The sequence below is a fragment of the Mesoplodon densirostris genome, chromosome 3 (genome assembly GCF_025265405.1).
Source record: "Mesoplodon densirostris isolate mMesDen1 chromosome 3, mMesDen1 primary haplotype, whole genome shotgun sequence".
Lineage (NCBI taxonomy): Eukaryota > Metazoa > Chordata > Mammalia > Artiodactyla > Ziphiidae > Mesoplodon > Mesoplodon densirostris.
In genome coordinates, this window is record NC_082663.1 from 148,515,452 (window position 1) to 148,539,673 (window position 24,222).

At 42.8% G+C, this 24,222-nt stretch overlaps 2 protein-coding genes across 4 annotated transcripts in view; one reads left to right on the forward strand and one right to left on the reverse strand.

Moving 5' to 3' along the window:
- Positions 1-20,807, reverse strand: part of ACSBG2 (acyl-CoA synthetase bubblegum family member 2) — a 67,251-nt gene extending 46,444 nt beyond the window's left edge. The window contains 1 exon segment of the mRNA XM_060094496.1: positions 20,328-20,807. Within this exon segment, the coding sequence (XP_059950479.1) occupies positions 20,328-20,807 (480 nt within the window).
- Positions 20,579-24,222, forward strand: part of RFX2 (regulatory factor X2) — a 99,693-nt gene continuing 96,049 nt past the window's right edge. For all 3 annotated transcript variants that reach the window (XM_060094317.1, XM_060094315.1, XM_060094316.1), the window contains exon 1: positions 20,579-20,747. The gene's annotated coding sequence lies outside the window, so the exon portion shown is untranslated. The remainder of the gene's footprint in view (positions 20,748-24,222) is intronic.

Genomic DNA, 24,222 nt, shown 5'->3' on the forward strand with positions numbered 1-24,222 from the left:
CTGAGCTCTTGACAACATTGAGTGGTTGAATCAAAGTCAGCAACCATTTACATGCAGATTTCGTGTGTAGTGAAAAAAATAAATTCATTTTGTAAACTGCTTTGGTTAGATTTTCTTTTAGATGCAGTCAAATGCTAACTGCTACAATCTTAAAATGACATTTCTGGGCTGACTTTAGAGGTTAACAGTTTATGATGGGATATATCATCTATCTAAGTAATTAACCCCAAATTTCTCAAGATAAAAATCTTAAACCCACTGCTGATGCTCGTATATTGTTGGTAGGAGTGCATTAGTACAGCTTTGGTGAGAACAATTTGGCTGTATTTGTCAAAATTTTAGAACATATATCCTTTTTTTCCTTCCCCTGTATTATGTCAACTCAGTATTTTATAGGACTAATCCATTACCTTTTTATATTTAGACTAATTTCTAAAAATGTTGTGAAAGTAATACATGTCCATGGTTTTTAAAATTCAAAAGAAACCAATAATCTGATTAAAAATGGGCAGAGGACCTGAAAAGACATGTTTCCAAAGAAGATATCCAAATGGCCAACAGGCATATGAAAAGGTGCTCAACATCGCTAATCTGCAGAGAAATGCAAATCCAAACCATAATGAGATGTCACCCACTAGACATCAGTCAGTTCGAATGGCTTCAACAAAAAGACAAGAGATAATAAGTGTTGGTGAGGATGTGGAGAAAAGGGAACACTTGTACACTGCTGGTGGGGACATAAATTGGTGCAGCCACTGCGGAGAACAGTATGGAGGTTCCTCAAAAAATTAAAAATACAGCTACCATATGATTGGGCAATCTCACTTCTGGTTATATATCTGAAGGAAATGAAATCACTGTCTTGAAGAGGTACCTGTACTCCCATGTTCACTGCAGCACTATTCACAATAGCCAAGATCTGGAAACAACCTAAGTGTCCATCGACAGATGAATGGATAAAGACAATGTGGTGTGTGTGTGTGTGTGTATAATGGAATACTACTCAGTCATAAAAAAGAAGGAAATTCTGGCATTCGAGACTATATGGATGGCTCTTAAGGACACTATGCTTAGTGAAATAAATCAGAGAAAGAGAAACACTGTATGATCTCACTTATATGTAGAATCAAAACAAAACACGGGGGACTTCCCTGGTGGTGCAGTGGTTAAGAATCCGCCTGCCAGTGCAAGGGACACAGGTTGGAGCCCTGGTCCGGGAAGATCCCATGTGCTGCAGAGCAGCTAAGCCTGTGCACCACAACTACTGAGCCTGCGCTCTAGAGCCCGCGAGCCACAACTACTAAAGCCCGCATTCCTAGAGCCCGTGCTCTGCAACAAGAGAAGCCACCACAATGAGAAGCCCGCGCACTGCAACGAAGAGTAGCCCCCACTCACCAGAACTAGAGAAAGCCCACGTGCAGCAACGAAGACCCAACGCAGCCAAAAATAAAATAATAAATTTATAAAAAACAAAAAATGGGAGGGCGAAGCTGGGGCGAAGTGGGTGTAGTATTGACGTATATACATTACCGAGTGTAAAATAGTTGGCTGGTGGGAAGCAGCAGCATAGCACAGGGAGATCGGCTTGGTGCTTTGCAATGACCAAGGGGTGGGATAGGGAGGGTGGGATAGGGAGGGTGGGAGGGAGGCTCAACAGAGAAGGGATATGGGGACATGTGTGTGCATATGGCTGATTCTCTTTGTTGTGCAACAGAAACTAACACGGTATTGTGAAGCAATTATACTCCAAAAAAGATGTATTTTAAGAAAATTACTTTGATTAGAACTTTTCCCCCCTTCAGTGTAGTTATGGCATGCATTTGAAATACAGTTGTGTTTGTTTAAAAAAAACACAAACAACTAGCACACCATTGTAAAGCAGTTATACTCCAATAAAGTTATTAAAAAACAAACAAACAAAAACAAAACACGGAACTCACAGATACAGAGAACAGATTGGTAGTTGTCAGAGGTGGGGGTGGGGAATGGAGAAATGGGTGAAGGTGGTCCTATGAAATCACCAAGTCCTGGGGATGTAAGTCAGTCACAGTGTGGTAACTTCAGTTAATAACACTCTATTACAGGTATGAAAGCTGCTAAGAGAGTAGATCTTTTTTTTCAATATATTTTTTATTGAAGTATAGTTGATTTACAATGTGTTAATTTCTTCTGTACAGCAAAGGGATTCAGTTGTGTGTGTGTATATATATATATATATATATATATATATATATATATATATATATATACATACATTCTTTTTTTAAAATATTCTTTTCCATTATGGTTTATCACAGGATATTGAATATAGTTCTCTGTGCTGTACAGTAGGACCTTGTTGTTTATCCGGTCTATGTATAAAAGCTTCCATCTGCTAATCCCAACCTCCCACTCCATCCCTCCCCCAACCCCCTCCCCCTTGGCAACCACCAATCTGTTCTCTATGTCTGTGATTCTGTTTCTGTTTCGTAGATAGGTTCATTTGTGTCATATTTTAGAGTCCACATATAAGTGATATCATATGGTATTTGTCTTTCTCCTTCTGATTTACTTCACTTAGTATGATAATCTCTAGGTCCATCCATGTTGCTGCAAAATGGCATTATTTCATTCTTCTTTATGGCTGAGTAATATTCCATTGTATACACGTTCCATTGTATACATGTACATCTTCTTTATCCATTCATCTGTTGATGGACATTTAGGTTGCTTCCACATCTTGGCTATTGTTAATAGTGCTGCTGTGAACATTGGGGTACATGTATCTTTTTGAATTATAGTTTTGTCTGGATATATGCCCAAGAGTGGGATTGCTGGATCATATGGTAGCTCTACTTTTAGTTTTCTGAGGAACCTCCATACTGTTCTCCATAGTGGCTGTACCAACTTACATTCCCACCAACAGTGTAGGAGCATTCCCTTTTCTCCACACCCTCTCCAGCATTTGTTATTTTTAGACTTTTTAATGATGGCCATTCTGACCAGTGTGAGGTGGTGGTACCTCATTGTAGTTTTGACTTGCATTTCTCTAATAATTAGCGACGTCGAACATCTTTTCATGTGCCTATTGGCCATCTCTGTTTCTTGAGAGTAGATCTTAGAAGTTCTCATCACAAGAAAAAATTGTAATTCTGTATGGTGATGGATGTTAACTAGACTTATTGTGGTGAACGTTTTGCAATATATGCAAATATGTAATCATTATGCTGTAAACCTGAAACTAACATGTCAGCTATACCTCAATACAAATAAAATTTGAAAAAACAGCAAACAAACCTGCCCCCACAAATTTAGGCAGAGGGCTGGATTGGATACACGGAGTGGTAGTTCGGAGATTCCTACTGTAAACTCCCCAGGGTGATTCTCATTTTTATTTTTCCAGAGGAAAACTATAACTTTTCTCACAGCTCCCCCTGGTGGGAGCGTCCATCTCACACACCGGGCCCAGAGGGAACACAGCACAGCATCTGGGGTGTCTACAGCAGGCAGCAGAGATGGAATTCCCTGGTTTTTGAGTTGTACTTTTTAACTAAGGTAATTCATACCCATTGTTTTGTTGTTGTTGTTTGAGTATCAGAAAGAAACAAAGCAAAAATGCCCTGTTCCACCTCTGCCTCCTAAAATTCCACAAGTATCCCTCCCCCAGGAGCCAGCCATTATGGATACTTTGACTGTTTCCTTTGGTAGTAACCTCAGTTTCTGTTATTGTTGTTGTTGTTGTTTTGGCCACGTTGCGTGGCTTGTGGGATCTTAGTTCCCCAACCAGGGACTGAACCCGGGCCCTCAGCAGTGAAAGCACAGAGTCCTAACCACTGGACCACCAGGGAAGTCCCTAACCTCAGTTTTTTTTTTAATTAATTTTTTATTTTATATTGGAGTATAGTTGATTTACAATGCTGTGTTAGTTTCAGGTGTACAGCAAAGTGATTCAGTTATACATATACATATATCCATTCTTTTTCAGATTCTTTTCCCGTATAGGTTATGACAGAATTTTGAGTACTGTTCCTTGTGCTACTCAGGAGGTCCTTGTTGATTATCTATTTTATATATAGTAGTGTGTATATGTTAATCCCAAACTCCTAATTTATCCCTCCCCCCACTTTTCCCCTTTGGTAACCGTAAGTTTGTTTTCTATGTCCCTGAGTCTGTTTCTCTTTTTGTAAATAAGTTCATTTGTATCACTTTTTTTAGATTCCACATATAATTGATATTATATGTTATTTGTCTTTCTCTGACTTACTTCACTTAGCATGATAATTTCTAGGTCCATCCATGTTGCTGCAAATGGCATTATTTCATTCTTCTTTATGGCTGAGTAATATTCCATTGTGTATATGTACACATCTTCTTTATCCATTCATCTGTCAATGGACGTTTAAGTTGCTTCCATGTCTTGGCTATTGTAAATAGTGCTGCTATGAACATTGGGGTACATGCATCTTTTCTAACCTCAGTTTTAGACATTATCTTCTGACTTCCTGTTACAGCCTTGCTATCTGACGATTTTTGTCCATATCTTTGCATGACTTAATATTCTATTACCTATCCTCATAACAGCATAAAATAAATAAATGAATTGAACACTTCATAAAATGAAAATCTAAGAGAAAACCAGAATCCACCACAACTTTAAGAACTTCAGGAATTTTATTCCATCTGTGTTTTTAAACACAGAGAATGAAAAGTGGGTGTTCTGAGACAGTCATGGTCCAAAACAAACAAACAAACAAACACAGGGGCATCCACCCAAAAACGCAGAGGGAGGCCAGATCCGCCCATGTAAATATTGTCTTCCACAAACCCATTCGCGTAGTTTACGCTATTCCGTATTCTGTTTCCTATTTGTGATTTTCTGCAATTAATGATGAACATGGCAGAGTTGATATTAGTTGGGTGATACCCCCAAATAATATGGATAACCAGTGTCCTTCGTGAAGATGTGAAGGAGCTGCCGAGTTCCCTGTCCCCCACCCCCGTCAGACTGTCCTGCCAAAATGTTAGGCAGGTCCTTACAGAATTTCCTAAAAGTCACTTACGTTCACACGTGGAGTTCAGACTAGTCAGCCCACGTTACCGTTACAACTAGTACACTTGCAATCAAGCTAAGAATGTTAGATTCTTAACTTCATTTTTTAAAAAATATTTATTTATTTAGATTGCGCCGGGTCTTAGTTGCGGCAAGCGGGCTCCTTAGTTGCGGCTCCAGGGCTCCTTAGCTTCATTTTTGTAAAGTGGGCAGTAAGGGTTCTTGACGGCTTTTGTCATTGAAGTGTTTCTCTTCCTTTTTTTTTTTTTTTTAACTCCTTTCCTTCTCATTCCTCTCCCCTTTCATTTCCCTCCAATTCTTCGTCTTTTTCTCTTTTTTCCCCCTTTCCTCTCCTTCTTCCATTCGCTGGCAGTCAGTATGGAACTTAGGTACAGCCATTCTATTGCCCTGCTTCCTGGTTGCCTGGAAGTGGTTAACACAGTTGGCTGAAAACATGGGATTATTTTTTAATGTGTTTTGCGTGTATTCAGCCTGCCCCTTCCGAGGCTGGAGGTCACAGCAGTTTGCTACGGAAATGATTCGCTGTCGCGGAGAAATGTGATGACGGATGGCGAGAAAACCGCGAGAAAAATAAAGATCTTCTCACCACACAGGTGCTTTCCACACAAAATCCACTTTTCGGAAGCCCAGTCATTATGGAAATTGTGCTCTCATGCTTCCCTTGAAAGGATCAGATACTCGCATTCAGGTCTGCACCAAATCAGTGGCTCTCAAAACCACCTACCAATGCTTAAATGGCCTTTAAAGTTCTAACGGCACCAGTTAATTAACAGTCATTAGTTAAATAAAAACAGTCAATTAGGAAGAATTCCGTCTGGGAGGGGGAAAAAAATTTTAACAACCACAGAGGGTAAATGCTCTCCAGGAGATCTGGAAAGCTCCCAAGAGGATATATTTTCGTACCATTCTTAGACTCATCTAGTTTTTAGTGGTCTTGTGGTTTTACTGGCTAATTCTTTTCTTGTAAACATGTAGTTAACCTTTTTTTTTTTTTTTTGGTTCGATTTTTATTTTATATTTGAGCAGAAAATATCCTTTCATTTTATTATGCCTCTGGGAGTTTTTGACCAAAAAAAAATTGATTGGAAAAGTAATACTTGCACTTGGTAAATACACACAAAGGCAGACAGACAGACAGACAGCCTCAACAGGGTGAAAGGAGGACACAGTGAAGAGCTAAGCCTCCCTCCTCCTGTTATGTGTATTCTTAGTTTATATTTATTGTTTTTCCAGGAATATTCTTTACATATACAAGCGCGCTGCAAAAGAACATGGAAGAGATATAGGAGAGCTTAGAGGTCAAGCACATGGGTGTCAGAGCCAGACCACCTGGGTTCACATCCCAGCTCTGCAGCTTATTATGTGGCTCTGTGAGTTTGACTGGTACCCCCCAAGGTAGTAGGCAACCTCTAAAATGCCCCCCGACGGCCCCCAATGATCCCCACTTCCTCGTATCAACATCCTTATGTAATCCTCTCCCCCAAGTGTGGGCTGGACCTACTGATCCCCTTCTAACAATTATATCAGAACTGATGAGATGTCATCACTGCTGAGCTTAGGTTATAAAAAGACAGTGGCTTCTGTCTCAAGTGTACGGGGGAGACCAGCTGCCAGGTCCCCACCGTCATGTCAGAAGGACACGCAAGCAGCTTCTTAAACAGCCTGTGAGGTGAAGAACGGAAGTCTCCAGGCAATAGCCCGAGAGGAGCTGAGGCCTGCCTTAACCACATGAGTGAGCTTAGGGCTCTTCCCTGTGGGGTGTTCTGTTTGATGGGTGTCAAGGTTCAGTGTTTCAAGATGAATAAGTTCTAGAGACCTGCTGAATAAATTCTACAGATTGTGTCTGCAGTTAACATTTCTGTGTTGTACGCTCGAAATTTTGTTAAGAGGGTACATCTCATATTAAGTGTTTTTACCACAATTTTAGAAAGAAAGAGAGAGAAAGAAAGGAAGGAAAGAAAAGAAGGGAGGGAGGGAGAAGAGAGAGAAAGAGAGGAAGGAAGCCGGGAAGGAAGGAAGGAAGGAAGAGAGAGAGAGAGAGAAAGAATCTTCCCCAGTTAGCCTTCAGATGAGACCAGAGCCCCATCCAACAGCTTGCCCACAACCTCATGGGAGACCTTGAGCTAGCACCTCCCAGTGAAGCTGCACCCAGATTCCTGACCCACAGCCACTATCTGTGATCATGAATGTTTGTTGTTTTAAGCTGCTAAATTTGGGGACAGTTGTTTACGCAGCAAGAGATAACACATACGTAAAATGGGACTAATAATACAAGAGTTATTGTGAAGACGAAATGAGTTAATATTGACAAATGGGGAATTACCTGGCACAGAGTAAGCACTCAATAAATGTTTACATATTTACTTTAAAAGGCAGTATTTACATGGGTAAGTTTATCCCCTTTTGAAACAAATATCCCCCTTTAAAAATGCTGTCAATGGTGTTCAATGTTCTGTGCTTACTATTTTGTTGTTTAATATGTGGATCATAGCCATTCTCCTACACCTGCCCACATAGCTTCATCTCATTCTTTTTCACTGCTGTGTAATAGTCCATTGCTTAGCTGAATGCTACTTCATTCAATCAGTCCTTTATTGTTGGCTGTTTAGGATGTTCCCAGGTTTCTGTCATTCTTTTTGTCTCAATGCCCCATCTTAAAATGTAATGTCCATCCATGTTGCTGCAAATGGCATTATTTCATTCTTTTTATGGCTGAGTAATATTCCATCGTATATATGTACCACATCATCTTTATCCATTCCTCTGTCAATGGACATTTAGGTTGCTTCCATGTCTTGTCTATTGTAAACAGTGCTTCAGTGAACATTGGGGTGTGTGTATCCTTTTGAACCAACAAGGACCTACCGTATACTACAGGGCACTCTGCTCAATATTATATCACAACCTAGATGGGAAAAGAATTTAAAAAAAGATAGATATGTGTATACGTATCACTGAATCACTTTGCTGTACACCTGAAATTAACACAACATTGTTAAGCAACTGTACTCCAATATAAAATAAAAAGTTATTTCCTGAAAAAAAAATGTGATGTTTTCAGTCATGGACAGTTCCAAGTGGAAGAGACCCATCTTTGGAATCATTCGATGCTGAAGTTTCAAACTGAGGTTCTGGGAGGCCAAGTGCTCCATGGCGCCCCCTGCCTTTGATCAAAACTGCTCCCCTTTTGGCTGTCCGACCCCAAACCCAGACACCTAATCCTGTGCTTGCTCCACACCTCACAAGCCTTCTGTGGGAACACATCTGCAGCTTCATCATGAGATGATTTGAAGCAAAGAAATTCATTTCACAGCCAACTCCTTGGAAATACACCAGGACAATCCTTTTTTTTTCCTTTTTTTAAAATTTTATTTTTGTGTTGACATATCGTTGATTGACAAGGTCATGTTTGTTTCAGGTGTACAGCAAAGTGATTCAGTTATACATACATATATTTTTTTTCAGATTCTTTTCCCTTATAGGTCATTACAAAATACTGAGTAGAGTTCCCTGTACTATACAGTAGGTCCTTGTTGGTTATCTATTTTATATATAGTAGTGTATATATGTTAATCTCTAACTCCTAATTCCTCCCTTCCCCCACCAGGACAATTCCTAATAGTAAACTGCATTTCCCAAGGTGAGGAGTGTTAGTAGGGGGAAACAGGTCATTCGGTTTAATAGGTTTGGGAAATGCAGTTAGAATTAACATGTTTTACTAATGGCTTTTTTTTTTTTTCTGATACTAGTAACATCTCTTGGGCACCTTCAGTATCCCTGGCACGTTACAGAGCACATCTCAGTGAATCCCCACGAGGTAGGTCTTCATCAGAAACCTTTTATTTTATTTGATTTTTTTTTTACAGAAGAGGAAACTAGGGTTAGAGGATTATGTGACTCGCCCTTGAGTATGCAGCTAGCATCCAGAACTCAAGTCTGAATGGTTCCAAAGGCTGGGGTCATAACTCAGATACGATTGCAGGACTTCTCAGGGCCTTTAATAAGCTGCTGGGCACTGGCATCTTTTGATCACGGAGCCCTTTCTTCACAGTGTGTCTGACTACAGTAAGTAAGACTGTCTGTCAGCACAGGGTAGCAGGGACTCCATATCAACCTGTCTGCAACCAAACCTACACCTACAACAGCTGGAGTGACCAGTCATCTGGTTTGCTCAGGGCTGAGGTGGTCCCTGCGACATGGAACTTTCAGGTTTAAAAAAATTTTTTTTAAATCATTATTCAGATATAATTCACATAACACGAAGTTCATCATAGTAAATTGTACAATTCAGTGATTTTTAGCATATTTAAAGCATGGTGCAACCATCCCTACTGTTTAATTCCAGAACATTTCCACTACCCCCAATGGAAACCCATACCCTCGTATCCATTTAGCAGCCCCTCAGTTCCTCCCTTCCCAGCCCCTGGTAACCACTAACCCACTTTCTGTTCTATAGGTTTGCCTCTACTGGACATTTCACCCAAATGGAATCATACAGTACAGTGTTTCACTACACTTAGCATCATGTTTTCAAGGTTCATCTGCATAGTAGCGAGTGTCAGTGCTTCACTCCTTTTTATGGCTGAATAGTATTCCATTGTGTAAATATACCACATTTTGTTTATCCATTCATCTGTTGATAGACATCTGAGTCCTTTCCACTTTTTGGCTATTATATATGAGTAATGCTGCTGTAAATATGCGTGGACAAGTTTTCGTATGGACGAATGTTTCCAATCCCTTTGGATATATACCTAGTAGAATTGTGGGGTCATATGGTAACTCTGTCTAACTTCTTGAGGAACTGGAGTTTCAGGGTTTTTTCCTTTTTCTTTTCTTTTTTTCTTTTTTGGCCACACCTCACAGCTTGCGGGATCTTAGTTCTCCAACCAGGGATCGAACCCGGGCCCCAGGCAGTGAAAGCACCGAGTTCTAACCACTGGACTGTCAGGGAATTCCTGTGGAATTTCAGTTTTAACAGCAGGAAAGTTCTAGGGAAATTAGGACAAGTTGACCACACCTTATAAATGATTTCTCCTTGATGTCAGTTGCCCCGGAGCTTTAGGTAAGAGGGCAAAGCAATCAAGATACTGCCTTCGGTACACCCCCGTTCCTTCCACTGTTACCCAACTTTTCTGGTTCTGTGGCTTCCTGTACTGCAGACTCTGCCATTTTCCCTCCAAACTGTGCCCTACATCGTCTTCCAAAGATTGCTGTGTGTTTAAGCAAGCAAAGGCTTCTCTCAGGAAGGGACAGAAAGCAGAGTCCACTAGGGGGAAATGTCAGCCTTTCCTCCATCCACCTGGAAGCCCTGGGTGTCCTGTGTCAGCAGGGACCCGGCACTTTTTGATAAGGGATGACTTGGGCCAGAACAGGAATACAGGGGGAGTAAGAGTGACAGAATAGAGGGTAGGTAAGTCCTGAACTGAAATTCCCTGCTGGAAATTCACACCTGTTTTCCTTCTGCCCTAACATAATATAGAACCACTGTTTGAGTGGGAAATTGAGGAATTACAATAAAAAGCTAAGGATGAATCTCAGAGCAACCCTTCCATATCCTTTCTGGATTATAACCAGAGGCTTAAATCCCTTCATACAAGCACAGAATTGCATTCTTTTCATCTACATTTTGCTAATGGAAGCGTTTCTGCGACGTTTCTGCCCACCTAGCCTTAAGAGATTTGGGGCAACAAAAGAATAAAAGGCAGGGTCTTGAAGAGATATCTGTACACCCTTGCTCATAGCAGCATGAGTCACAGCAGTCAAGGTGGAAGCAGCCCAAGTGCTTGTTAATGGATGAACGGATAAAATGTGGTCCATCCACACAATGGAACATTATTCAGCCTTAAAAAGGAAGGGGATTCTGACACACGCTACAACATGGATGAACCATGAGGACATGATGCTAGAAGCCAGACACAAAAGGACAAATACTGTCTGATTCCACTCATAGGAGGGCCCTAGAGGAGTCAGATCCACAGAGGGAGAAAGTAGATGGTGTGTTCCCGGGGCTGGGGGAGGGGCTGGGGAGTCAGTGTTTCATGGGGACAGAGTTTCAGTTTGCAGGATACAGAGTTCTGGAGATGCATGATGGTAGCACAAAAATGTGAATGTACTTAATACCACTGAACTGTACTCTCACAAGTGGTTTAAATGGAACTGTACTCTCACAAGTGGTTTAAATGGTAACTTTTATGTTATGTATATTTTATCTCAAATTTAAAAAAAAATTTAAAGATAGATTTGGACAAGAAATTTTTACCTGCAGGCTTGGCATTCCACAGTCCATTTATTCGACAGTGATTTACTGAGGAACAGCTGTGTTCCAAGCCCAGTTCTAGATCAAGGTTCCTCAGCCTTGGGGCTGCTGCCTTTGGGGCCACATCATTCTCTGTGGTGGTGCCATCCTGTGCCCTGTAGGGATGCAGCGTGCCCTGCTTCTACCCGCCAGATGCCAGTGGCTCCCCGTCCCCCAGCTGTGACATCAAAAGTGTCTTCAGACATTGCCCAGTGTCTCACGGGGGGCAGAATCATCCCAGTTGAGATCCCCTCGGGTTAGGGGATTCCATGGACCCCCAGAAGACACTGCATTCCATAATCATCTGACCTGCGGAGGCCCTAGGATGCTACACACGTTTGAAACACACAGAGTGACTGGGGACGGAGAGAGGCGGTCATTCACAGACGCTGGGGGTGGGAGGCACCCTGGTTTACACGGCTTAACACATTGGGAATTCATTCTGGTGCGCGGTGCGTACTGGGGCGTCAGACTCAATCTTTCCCCAGAGGCTTAATGCTGGGTTTCTTAGTCTAGGCACCGTTGGTATTTGGGCCCAGATAAATTCTCTGTGGTGGGGCCATCCTGTGCACTGCGGGGTGTTGAGGAGCATCCCTGGTCTCTACTGACTAGATGCCAGCAGCACCCCCTAGTCGTGACTGCCGGAAACGTCCCCAGACGTTGCCAAGAGTCCCCCTGTGGGGCAGAGTCACTCTTGGTTAGAAAAAACCCCTCTGCTTTATAAGTCTCTCCTGTGGTCCAGTGGCTAAGACTCCGGGCTCCCTATGCAGGGGGCCCGGGTTCAATTGCTAGTCAGGGAACTAGATCCTGCACGCATGCCTCAACTAGGAGTCTGAATGCTGAAACTAAGAGCCCTCATGCCACAACTAAAGATCCAGCATGCCGCAACAATGATCCCACAGGCTGCAACTAAGACCCAGTACAGCCAAATAAATAAATACTTTTAAAAAAAATCAATGAAACCAAGAACTGGTTCATTGAGAAAAACAAACAAACAACAACAACAAAAAAACCCCTCTGCTTTAGATGATAGAGATGAGAGTAGACAGAAGAGGTCCCTGCCCTGCTGGAATTTACTGAGACTGGAGGTTGGGGCTGGAAACTGCAATTTCAACTGGGGCACCAGGACAGAAGGGTTCTGGAATTCCACAGGGAGGCGCCAGCCCAATGAGCAGGTTTTCAGAGGAAATAACTGAGAAAGAGGTTCCCAGCTCTAAAGGCTGTTCACCTATCCAGAGGGTACAGAAGAGTGAGAGTGGACATCGTAAGAGAAATTTTTATTTTTTTAATTAAAAAATTTTTAATTTTATATTGGAGTCTAGTTGATTAACAATGTTGTGTTAGTTTCAGGTGTACAGCAGAGTGATTCAGTGATACATGTATATGTATCTATTCTTTTTCAAATTCTTTTCCCATTTAGGTTATTACAGAATATTGAGCAGAGTTCCCTGTGCTATACAGTAGTTCCTTGTTGCTTATCAATGTTAAATATAGCAGCGTGTACACATATCAATCCCAAACTCCCAATCTATCCCTCCCCCTGGTCCTTCCCCACCTAGTAACCATAAGTTCATTCTCTAAGTCTGCGAACCTGTTTCTGTTGGTTTTTTTTTTTTTTTTTTTTTTTTAGTATTTATTTATTTTGGCTGCACTGGGTCTTAGTTGGGGTACTCGGGACCTTCGTTGTGGCATGCTGGATCTTTAGTTGTGGCATGAGGGCTCTTAGTTGCAGCATTTGGACTCCTAGTTGTGGCATGCATGTGGGATCTAGTTCCCTGACCAGGGATCGAACCGGAGCGCCCTGCACTGGGAGCACGGAGTCTTACCCACTGGACCACCGGGGAAGTCCCTCTGTTTTGTTAATAAGTTCATTTGTATCATTTTTTTTTACATTCCACATATAAGTGATATCATATATTTGTCTTTCTCTGTCTGACTTGCTTCACTTAGTATGATCATCTCCAGGTCCATCCATGTTGCTGCAAATGGCACTATTTAACTTTTTAAAGGGATGTCTTGGCAGACTACATCTGGGGTGCTGAGGGCTGGGTGAGCAGAGGGGTCTGGTTGCCCCTCACTCCGATCCTGGGGAGGGGGACTTGAAGGGCGTGCCTTGGCTCCAAATAGACTCCCTGGGAGCAGGGAGTGGGTGATGCTCCCATTCCAGGGAGGCGTGCTGGACCGGTATCCACTTCCTGCCAGAAGCTGCAGGATGAGAGAAGGGCTGGTTGTCTGTTTTGGTAGCTGAGTCAAGGCAACTTGATGCTAAATCAGGATGGGCTTTCAAACAGAGGGTTTGTTTGGGAAGAGGTGTTGTGTGTTTCTCGGGAACTAGTTGTGCTCAGAGAGCCGGCGTGGGGGCATCTAAGATCTTGTCCTGGAGCCTGTTCTGGTGTCCCTTCACAGAGGATAAGCAGGCCATGGGGCCTGAATTCCTAGGGACCAGGGAGAGTGGAAGTGGTGGTCAGTGTAGTAGATTTGGCCGGGTAAAAGGAATGGCAGGTGGCAGCCCACCCACCAAGATGGGGTGGGGGGGGTGGCTTGTATCCAGGACAGCTTCACGAGGTCTCCTACGCTTGATTTATTGCTGTGCTGTTGCCGTCTTGAAGTTCATGATAACTTTCGAACAGGGATCCTTCTCCACTACAGATGGACAGGGCAGGTGCAGCTCAGTATTTTATCTCCAAAGACTTTAGACTCCTCCCAGGAGCTAATAAGCAAGAAGGGAAATGTGCAGTCGTGTTTGACATCAGTGAAAATCAGGCCATTGGATGAGAGAGCCTTGATGTCACAGGCTGCTGCTAAATTTCTGAGGAGGTTCCCCTTAACCAAACGGCTACTGGTTATTGGATTTTCTTAAAAACTGACCAGGCAGGGTCTCCGCCTTGTCTTGTCTTTCTATGAAGGACGACGGTCACTTGACCAGCTGAAAGCTGCTCGTTTACTAACATCAAAATGGAATGACTCTGTGCAGTCAGTTTTGCGCTAAGGCAATAAATGCATTCCTAAAAATCACTGCCCTGGGCAAAATTACAGGATAAAACAGATAGGGATGGCTTGTGGGTAAAACGGAGTTAGGGTGACAATACTCAAAAACTTCATCAGTGAGTTACACACCTGAGTTACAACTAAAAGGAACCTAATTCATATGGTAGCAGAGTCTTTTAATAACAACTTCATTGAGATATAATTCACATACCATGACATTCATCCTTTTAAAGTGTGTAATTCAGTGGTTTTTAGAACATACAAAGACTTGTGCAACTATCACCACAATCCATTTAGAATATTTTCATCACCTCCCAAAGAAGCTCCATACACCTTAGCAGTGCCTCCCCATTTCCCCTCCTCCAACCCCCGACGACCACTAATCTACTTTCTGTCTCTATGGATTTGCCTATTCTGGTCATTTCCCATAAATGGTATCACACAATATGTGCCCTTTGGTGACTGTCATCTTTCCCTTAGCATCTTGTGCTGAGGGTTCACCCATGTTGTAGTGGATATCAGTACATCATTCCATTGTATTGCCTAATAAAATTCTGTCATATGGGGGCTTCCCTGGTGGCGCAGTGGTTGAGAGTCCGCCTGCCGATGCAGGGGACACGGGTTCGCGCCCCGGTCTGGGAAGATCCCACATGCCACGGAGCGGCTGGGCCCGTGAGCCATGGCCGCTGAGCCTACACGTCCGGAGCCTGTGCTCCACAATGGGGGAGGCCACAGCAGTGAGAGGCTCGCGTACCGCAAAAAAAAAAAAAAAAATCTATCATATGGATTTACCATATTTTACTTATCCATCTATCTGTTGGTGGCTATTTGGATTGTTTCTAGTTTGGGCTATTATGAATAATGCCACCATGAAAATTTGTGTACAAATTTGTGTGTGGATATATGTCTTCATTTCTCTTGGGTATATATACTTAGGGGTGAAATTGCTGGGTCATATAGCCATTCTATGTTTAACTTCTTGAGGAACTGCCATATTGTTTTCTAAAGTGGCTGTACCATTTTATATTTCTCCCAGCAGTGTATGAGGGCTCTGGTTTCTCCACATCTTTGCCAATACTTGTTATTACCTGTTTGGGGTTTTTGGGTTTTTTAAATTATAGTCATCTTAGTAGCTGTGAAGCAGTATCTCATTGTGGTTTTGATTTGTATTTCCCTGAGAATGAATGATTTTGAGCATCTTTTCACGTGCTTGTTGTCTGTTTGTATATCTTCTTTGGAGAAATGTCAATTCAAATATTTTCCCATTTTTAAATTGCTTTTGGTATCATATTGAAGAAGCCATTGCCAAACCAAGGTTATGGAGATTTACTCCTATATTTTCTTCCAAGAGTTGTATAGTTTTAGTTCTTACACCTAGGTCTGTGATCTATTTTAAGTTAATTTTGTATATGGTGTGAAGTAGAGGTCCAACTTCATCCTTTTGCATGTGGCCATCCAGTTGTCCCAGCGCCACCTGTTGAAGAGACTATTGATAATCTTGGCACTCTTGTCCAAAAAAAATCAATTGATTGTAAAACTGTACGTTTATTTCTGGACTCTCAGTACTGTTCCATTTATCTGTGTGTTTAGCCTTATGCCAATATCACACTGTAGCTTTGTAGTAAGTTTTAAAATCTGGGAGTGTGAGTCTTCCAATTTTGTTCTTCTTTTTCAAGATTGTTTGGGTTATTCTGGGTTCCTTGCATTGCTTTATGAAGTTTAGAATCAGCTTGTAAATTTCAACAACTACAACAAAAACCCAGCTGGATTCTGATAGAGATTACATTTAGTCTCTAGGTCAGTTTGGAGAATATTACCATTTTATCAACATTAAATCTTCTTAATCATGAACATGGGATATCCTTTGATTTACCTGGGACTTCTTTAATTTATTTCAATGATGTTGGTTTTGTTTGTTTGTTTTGGTTTTGGTTTTTGTTTGTTTTTTAGTTTTCATTGTACAAGTCTTGACTTCTTTCATTAAATTCATTCCTAAGTCTTTGGTTCTCTTTGGTGTTATTGTAAATCGAATTCTTTTCTTGATTTCATTTTCAGATTGTTCATTGCTAGTGTATAGAGAAACAATTGAGTTTTGTATATTGAACTTGTACGCTGCAACCTTGCTGAATTCACTTATTAGTTTTAATAGCTTTTTAATGGGTTCCTTAGGATTTCTACATACAAGATCATGTCATCTGCAAATAGAGATAGTTTTCCTGCTTCCTTTCCAATCTGGGTGCCTTTTATTTATTTTTCTTGCCTAATTACCCTGGCTAGCCCATCCAGGACAATGTCGAATAGAAGTGTCGAGAGCAGATATCCTTGTCTTGTTCCTGACCTTAAGGGGAAAGTATTTGGCTTTTCACCATTAAGTATCATTATTGATACTTAATGGTGGCATTTTTTGTAGATGTCTTTTATCAGCTTGAGGTTCTCCTCTATTCCTAGTTTGTTGTGAAAGACTGTTGGATTTTGTAAAATGCTTTTTTCTGCATCTGTTGGGATGATCATATCATTTTTGTCCTTTATTCTACTAAAACAGTTATTACTTTTTTAATATTGAACCAACCAACCTTGCATTCTTGGGACAAATTCCACTTGATCATGGTGTATAAGCCTTTTTATATGCTGCTGGATTTGGTTTGCCAGTATTTTTTGAGGATTTTTGCATCTATGTTCATAAGAAATCTTGGTCATTAGTTTTCTTTTCTTGTGATGTCTTTGTCTGGTTTTGGTATCACGATAATTCTGGCCTCAGAGAGTGTTAGAATGGCCTCATGGAGTATTCCCTCCTCTTCTAATTTTAAGAATAGTTTGTGGGGACTTCCCTGGTGACACAGTGTGAAGACTCCGCACTCCCAGTGCAGGGGGCCCAGGTTCCATCCCTGGTCAGGGAACTAGATCCCACATGCATGCCACAACTAAGAGTTCACATGCTACAACTAAGGAGCCAGTGAGCCACAACTAAGGGGCCTGCGAGCTGCAACTAAGGAGCCCTTGTGCCACAACTAAGACCCAGTGCAACCAAATAAATAAATAAATAAATATTTTTTTAAAAAATTAGTTTGTGAAGGATAAGTGTTAAATCTTCTTCAAACACTTGGTAGAATTCATCTGTGAAGCTGTGTAGTCCTGGGCTTTTCTTTGTGGGAAGTTTTTTGATTACTAATTCAATTTCTTTACTTGTTAAAAATCCATTCAGTTTTCTATTTCTTCTTGAACCAGTTTTGGTAATTTGCATCTTTCTAAGAATTTCTCCCATTACATCTAGGATATCTAATTTGTTGGCATACAATTGTTTATAGTATTATTTTATCATTTTTATATTTCTGTAATGTCCCCTCTTTGTTTCCTGATTTTAGTAATTTGAATCTTCTCTCTTTTTATCTTGGTCAGCCTAGTTAAAGTTTTATCAACCTATTTGATCTTTTCAGAGGAGTAGCTTGTGGTTTTATTAATTCTCTCTATTGATTTTCTAGTCTCTATCTCATTTACTCCTACCCTAATCCTTATTATTTCACTCCTTTTGCTAGCTTCAGTTTTAGTTTACTCTTATTTTCCAGTTTCTTAGGGTGGATAGCTAGCTTACTGATCTGAAATCTTTCCCTCTCTCTTTTTTTCTTTAACATAGATGATTATAGCTATCAAGTTTCCTCTACTTTAGCTGCATCTCATAAACTTTGGTGTGTTGTGTTTCATTTTCGGTCATCTCAGAGTATTTTCTAACTTCCCTCATGATTTCTTCTTTGAGATAGCAGAGTTTTATACCTGTTCAGTGGAGAAGAAATACATAAATAATACTGCAAATACGGCATCACGTTGGGACAAGTTCGTGTTCTCAAAACAAGTGTTATAGCAGAATGAACCGTACAAGAAGGCTCCAAGGTACCTCCTGTCCCACTCTGAAACTTTTCCCCTCAACTCCCCACATCCAGTCCATCAGAATGCTCTCCAAAACGTACCTCTAATCCACCCATTCATCTCCACCTCTGCTACCAGGTCCCTAATCGAGGCCACCATACCTTTCAGTCCAGAACTGTAACAGACTCCCAAGTTCTCTGTCTTTCTTGTCTCCTGCAATCTATCCCCCATGCAGTGAGCTTTTAAAATCACAAATCACAGATTGGAGTACATCTGCCCCCCACTTAAAACCCTCCACTGGCTTCTCAATCTGATGAGGACCATTTCCCATGGCCTATGGGGCCTCAAATAAAATGACCCCCTCCATCCTCTGACTCACCACCCCCCACCCACTCACCCCTCCCCATTCACTCTGTTCCAGCCACGCCCAAGGACCTGCTTTTTGCTTCTTCCACATGAGTTTCCACCCCAGGGATTTTGAATTCCTGAAATGTTCCTTTCCTCTTCCTCATTATTCTGACCTTGGCCCAAAGGTCACCCCCTCAGGGAAGCCTAGGGTGACCAAATCTTCCCACTTTGTCAGGGAATTTTCCAGATTTAGCACTGAAAGTCCCACGTCCTAGGAAACCCCATAATCAAACCATCTGGGCTGGCCACACTTCAGAGGCCATCCCTGGCTGTTCCATCCAAAGTAAGCCCCACCTACTCACCCCCAAGTTACAACCCTGTTACTTTTCCTATAAGTGTGGGACTTGTGTCCCTAGAAGAACAGTGCCTGGCAAATAGTAGGCACTCAATAAATATTTTTAACTAAATTAATCATTGAAGGACAGAAACTGATTCCTGCAGTCTTAAGTTTAAGATTCCATCACGTGAAACTCTGCAAGAAGCAACCCATTAAAACGTGGCAAAATCAATTTAGCAAGTCACCATCAGCATTTTCATTAAAACAAAACAGAATAGAAAAAAATCAGCATTACCTAAAGTATCATGTCATGAAAATGTTTTCGTTATATATGTGTTTGTGTGAACTGGGGCTCTGAGTAAAATATACTTCCTGCTGTACCTTGTGGTCAAAAATGTTTGAAAACTACCCATCTAGTAGTCAAGAGTGTGGGATTGGGCACCAGACCACTGGGGTTCGAAGCCCTTACAAGCTGGTTGATACAAATTCACTCATTTTTTTCCTGGCCTCTGTTCTCTGATCTGTAAAATGGGGATAATGCATACACTTTTATTCAGGATGTGATTGTGAGATTTAACTAAGTTAGCATATGAAAAATGCTTAGATCACTTTCTGGCATATAAGGACAATTTAGTCAATGCTGACTAATATGATTACTTGTTGAATGAGTGAATGAATGAGGCTGAAATCTAATCTTCCCTTAAGTTACCCTGCCTGCCTTTTCTCAGAACAAGCTTTTTCACCTTGTGTTCCAGCCCCTTCTCCCAAATAACTATATATGTTTACTTTATTATTCTGTTTGTCAATCTCCCCCCAAAAACAAACAAACAAACAAACAACACTCTGAGGGTCCCTTGTTTATCCCATTCAAAAGTTGAACCTACTACCTGGGGGTAGGGAGGAGGGGAAAATGTTGGCAAACATTTCCTGTGGAGTACCAGATAGTAAATATTTTAGACTTTGCTTATGTCATCCCATCTTTGTGCAAATGCTCAAGTCTCTAGTACCCAACTCTGTCTCTATGGGACAAGTTTCCTTGTCCCTTAAAGGAATGGGGGAAGCTGTGTTCCAAAAAACCTTTAATTAAAAGCACAGGCAGGCAGAATTTGGACCACGGGCCATAGTCTGTCAGCCCTTAAAGGAGCTGAAAATACTGGATTCAGTAAAATAATATAGACTTTCATATAGTTTCCACGTACCACGAAAGAGTCTTCTTTTGATTTTTTTTTTAACCACTTAAAACATTATTTTAAAATTCTCAGCTTGTGGGCCATGAAAATAAGGCAGTGGGCCGCATCTGGCCCGCGGGTCGGAATTTGCTGACCCCGGACCTAGACTGTGCCAGGACGCCCGACAATAAGCGAAGGCCCCCGGGTCCCCAAAACTCGGCCTTCCGGGAACGGCGCAACCAACACTCGGCCCGTGCGCGCCTCCCGCCTACCAACCCTCCCAGCGGCGCCCGCCTCCCTCCAAGCCCCGCCCTCCTTCGGGGCGATTGGTCGAGCCTCGCCCTCTTCCTCGCTGGGGAACGCCCCCTCTGACAGGCACTGAGGGCAGCCAATAGGGAGCTTCAGAGTCTTGCGCCCCGCCCTCATCGCGCCCGTTGGAGGTGGGCCGTTGAGGGGGTGGGGCGTGGAGCCTGGTAACCGTTGCCGACAACAACGCCCCGCCCCGTCGCTGCAGGCGGGCAGGAGGCGAGAGGCGGGCGGGCGCCGGGAGCTGGAGGAGGAGCGGCAGCCGCCGCCACCGCCGCCGCCATAGAGACTGTAGCCGTGGAGACTGTTACTTACCAACGGGGACCAACACGCAGCAGCCGCCACCGACGCCGCGGGAGCCGTTGCCCGAACTCCCGGCCGGAACTCCAGGTGACCGATGCGACCGCCCCGGGCCTTGCCCGGCCGGGGAGTACGGGAGGCGGCGGGCATCCCGATCGGGGGTAGGGGAGCGGGCAGCGCAGTCCCTGCGGTTCACCCCAAACGTACGGGATGGCGCGCCTGCGGGACCTCCCTCCGCACCCCGAGTCCCGACAGCGCGGCTGAGTTTGGAGTGGCCGTGGTCCCCTTCTTCCTTTTAACCAAACTCGGGGAGCGGTGAGGACCTATCGGCTCACTTTTTACAAAACTTCCTGAGTTAGGGGCTCCCGGGGAACCGTCTTTCACTCTTACCCTCAAAATCCCCGGGTTGGGGGTGCCCCGGGAACCCCTCTCAAGCTTTTACCTTCAAACTCCCTGAATGTGGGGGTCCTGGGGAACCTCTTCTCACTTTCGTTTCCCCAAATCCTTAAGCTGGGGGTGCCCGAGGACCCCTCTCTCACTCTTCCCCTCAAACTCCCTGAATTGGGGGGCGCCTTAGCAGCGCCTTTCGAACTCTGACATTTAAACTCCCTGAATTGAAGGCGCCTGGGGCCTCCTCCTGTTTGCTCCCCAAATCTCTGAAATTCGGGCGCCCCTGGGACCTTTCTCTCACCCTTAAACGCAAATTCCTGAACTGAGAGGGCCCGAAAGATTCGTTCTCACCTTTACCCTCAAAGTCCTGAATTTGGGGTGTCCCGGGGAATCATCGTTTTGACCCCGTTCCCAAATACTGAATTTGAGGGCTCTCTGTAACCCCATCCTCACTTTTTAACCAAAGTCGGTGCGCTGGTCTAGGGGAAGAACCCTTCCCCTCCTCACTTTTTGACCACGAACTCCCCGAGAATCGGGCTTCCCAGAGACCCGTTTCTCACCTTTTCATCAAGAATCCTCGCGTTTAGGGCTCCTCGGATACTCCTCCGCTCTCTCCCTGGTAACCCCGCGTTCCCAAGTTTGGGGGATCCTGGATCCGCCAGTCCCAACACGCCCCTCAGGAAGCGCCTACGCACCGCCGAAGCTCCCCTATTTGGACTGATCACGAAGCAAGAAAAGTTTCACCGAAAGGGTTGTGGGTTTGTGTTTTGTTTTTGTTTTTTTTAAGTTATTAATTTATTATTTTGTTTAAAGAGACCAACTTGTGGGCCCAAACTGCTCGGTGGCATTTTCTCCGCGTGTTGTGGGAGTGCGCGGGTGTGTGTGTGTATGTGTGAATCCATCCCCCACCCCTCACCCCCGAAAACACGCCCCCCTCCAAATGCTCTTGATTCCTTTTCTTTTCCCTCTGGGACAAGCCGCGGCGCTCCCTCCAGGCTTCGTCCCTGTTGGTTTTTCTTGCTGCTGCGCTAAGAAAAGTTGCGTTTCCGATCCTAGTGGCTATTTCAAGGGCCCCCGGGGCCCAACTGCCCCTGCCATTCCGGCGGCGGCGGCGGGGGTGGTTGGTTCATCGTCCTAATTTTAACCTCCCGGTTGCCCCGCAGGAATGAGGGAGAAGGCAGGATGTAGCACACAAGTCCAGGGCTGCCTTTCCGCGGAGACCTCATTCCTGCTTCTGGTGTTTTAATTATGCACCGCCCCTCCCCCCCAACATACAATTATTTTCTTGCTTTGTGCCTTGAACTGTCGGTGCAGACTGTTATGAGTTTTTCCCCCGTCCAATCAGCTTTATCTCTGCAAATCCAAAATAGCAAACCTGATAGAAGGCTCTCCATGTCAACTAAGACTTACCCCCAAAAATCAAAATAATGACAACAACGACAACAGAAAACATTAATAACAAAAACTTTTTTTTTTGCCTGCACATATTGGCAGCACATTTTTATCTTGTTGCTTCATAATCTGAAACATTATTTGTTTGCTCATATTGATATAAAGACCCTTACCCTCTGTGCCGGGGAGTACCAGGAGCTGGTCACCTGTTCTTTCTCCCACTCCAGTTTAAAAACTTGAACTGACTCTAAAATAACCTTAGAAATGGCTACTCACCTACTCTGGCCAGAGAAAAAGAGTGTATGATACCACCGCACCCCCCAGGAAAGGAATTTAATTTCCTTAATTACTGGTGCTGATTTTGCCAACAGACTTGGTAGAGTATCGGCAGGACTTGGTAGTCTTTTTTTAAAAAGACTTCTAATAATATATGATGGAAAAGATAACTGGTTCCTGGATCCTGTGATGTTCCAGCTGATGTGGGTCAGGAATGAATGCAGAAACAGTTTGCCCCTGTGGTAAAAGCAATATGAACTATTTGCCTCTTTAGGTGCATTCCTCTCATCCCAGATAAACCTCTGAGATGCTCAAAAGGGGAGTCCAGGAGGAGAGGGGCAGAATTATCAATGACTCCCAGTAACAGAACAAGTCCTTTGAAATTCAGTTGATATCTGCTTTCTGGGTGCAGGCCACATATCACCTTAATATTCATCTTTAACCGTGTTTATCACTGAAGCACTGCCAGGCTGGAGTTATTCACCAGAAATGCAGATGCTGGGAAATTGTTTATCTGGCTGTTATTCCTTAGATCTAATTTGTAGTTTCAGATTCGAGTTAAAATTAATTAATATTAATCGATATTTAATTAATTGAACTTTCATTAATAGTATATATAATTGAGTCAACATTTTAAATGTGCTTGTAGGATTTTTATAGTCACAGGTGGTGGTTTTGCTTGTAATATACGAGAGCCAGAAGGGACCATATCTTATAGTATATTTGGCTCTTTTTTTTTTAAACATCTTTATTGGGGTATAATTGCTTTACAATGATGTGTTAGTTTCTGCTTTATAACAAAGTGAATCAGCTATACATATACATATATCCCCCATATCTCTTTCGGCCCTTTTTAATTAATGCATGTTGACCACTTATTGAAATAACGTGCTCCCCTATACACACCTACTTATTTGTAAAATGTGAAACTTTTTTCAAAGCAAGGGAAGTTCTCAGAGAAACTGCCTCCCTTGTCAGGACCCTCACAGAACCCAAGATCAGCAAAGGACTTCTTTTTTTTTTTTTTTTTTAACATGTTTATTGGAGTTTAATTGCTTTACAATGGTGTGTTAGTTTCTGCTTTATAACAAAGTGAATCAGTTATACATATACATATGTTCCCATATCTCTTCCCTCTTGCGTCTCCCTCCCTCCCACCCTTTCTATCCCACCCCTCTAGGTGGTCACAAAGCACCGAGCTGATCTCCCTGTGCTATGCGGCTGCTTCCCACTAGCTATCTATTTTACGTTTGGTAGTGTACATATGTCCATGCCACTCTCTCACTTTGTCACAGCTTACCCTTCCCCCTCCCTGTATCCTCAAGTCCATTCTCTAGTAGGTCTGTGTCTTTATTCCTGTCTTACCCCTAGGTTCTTCATGACATTTTTTTTCTTAAATTCCATATATATGTGTTAGCATACAGTATTTGTCTTTCTCTTTCTGACTTACTTCACTCTGTATGACAGACTCTAGGTCCATCCACCTCATTACAAATAGCTCAATTTC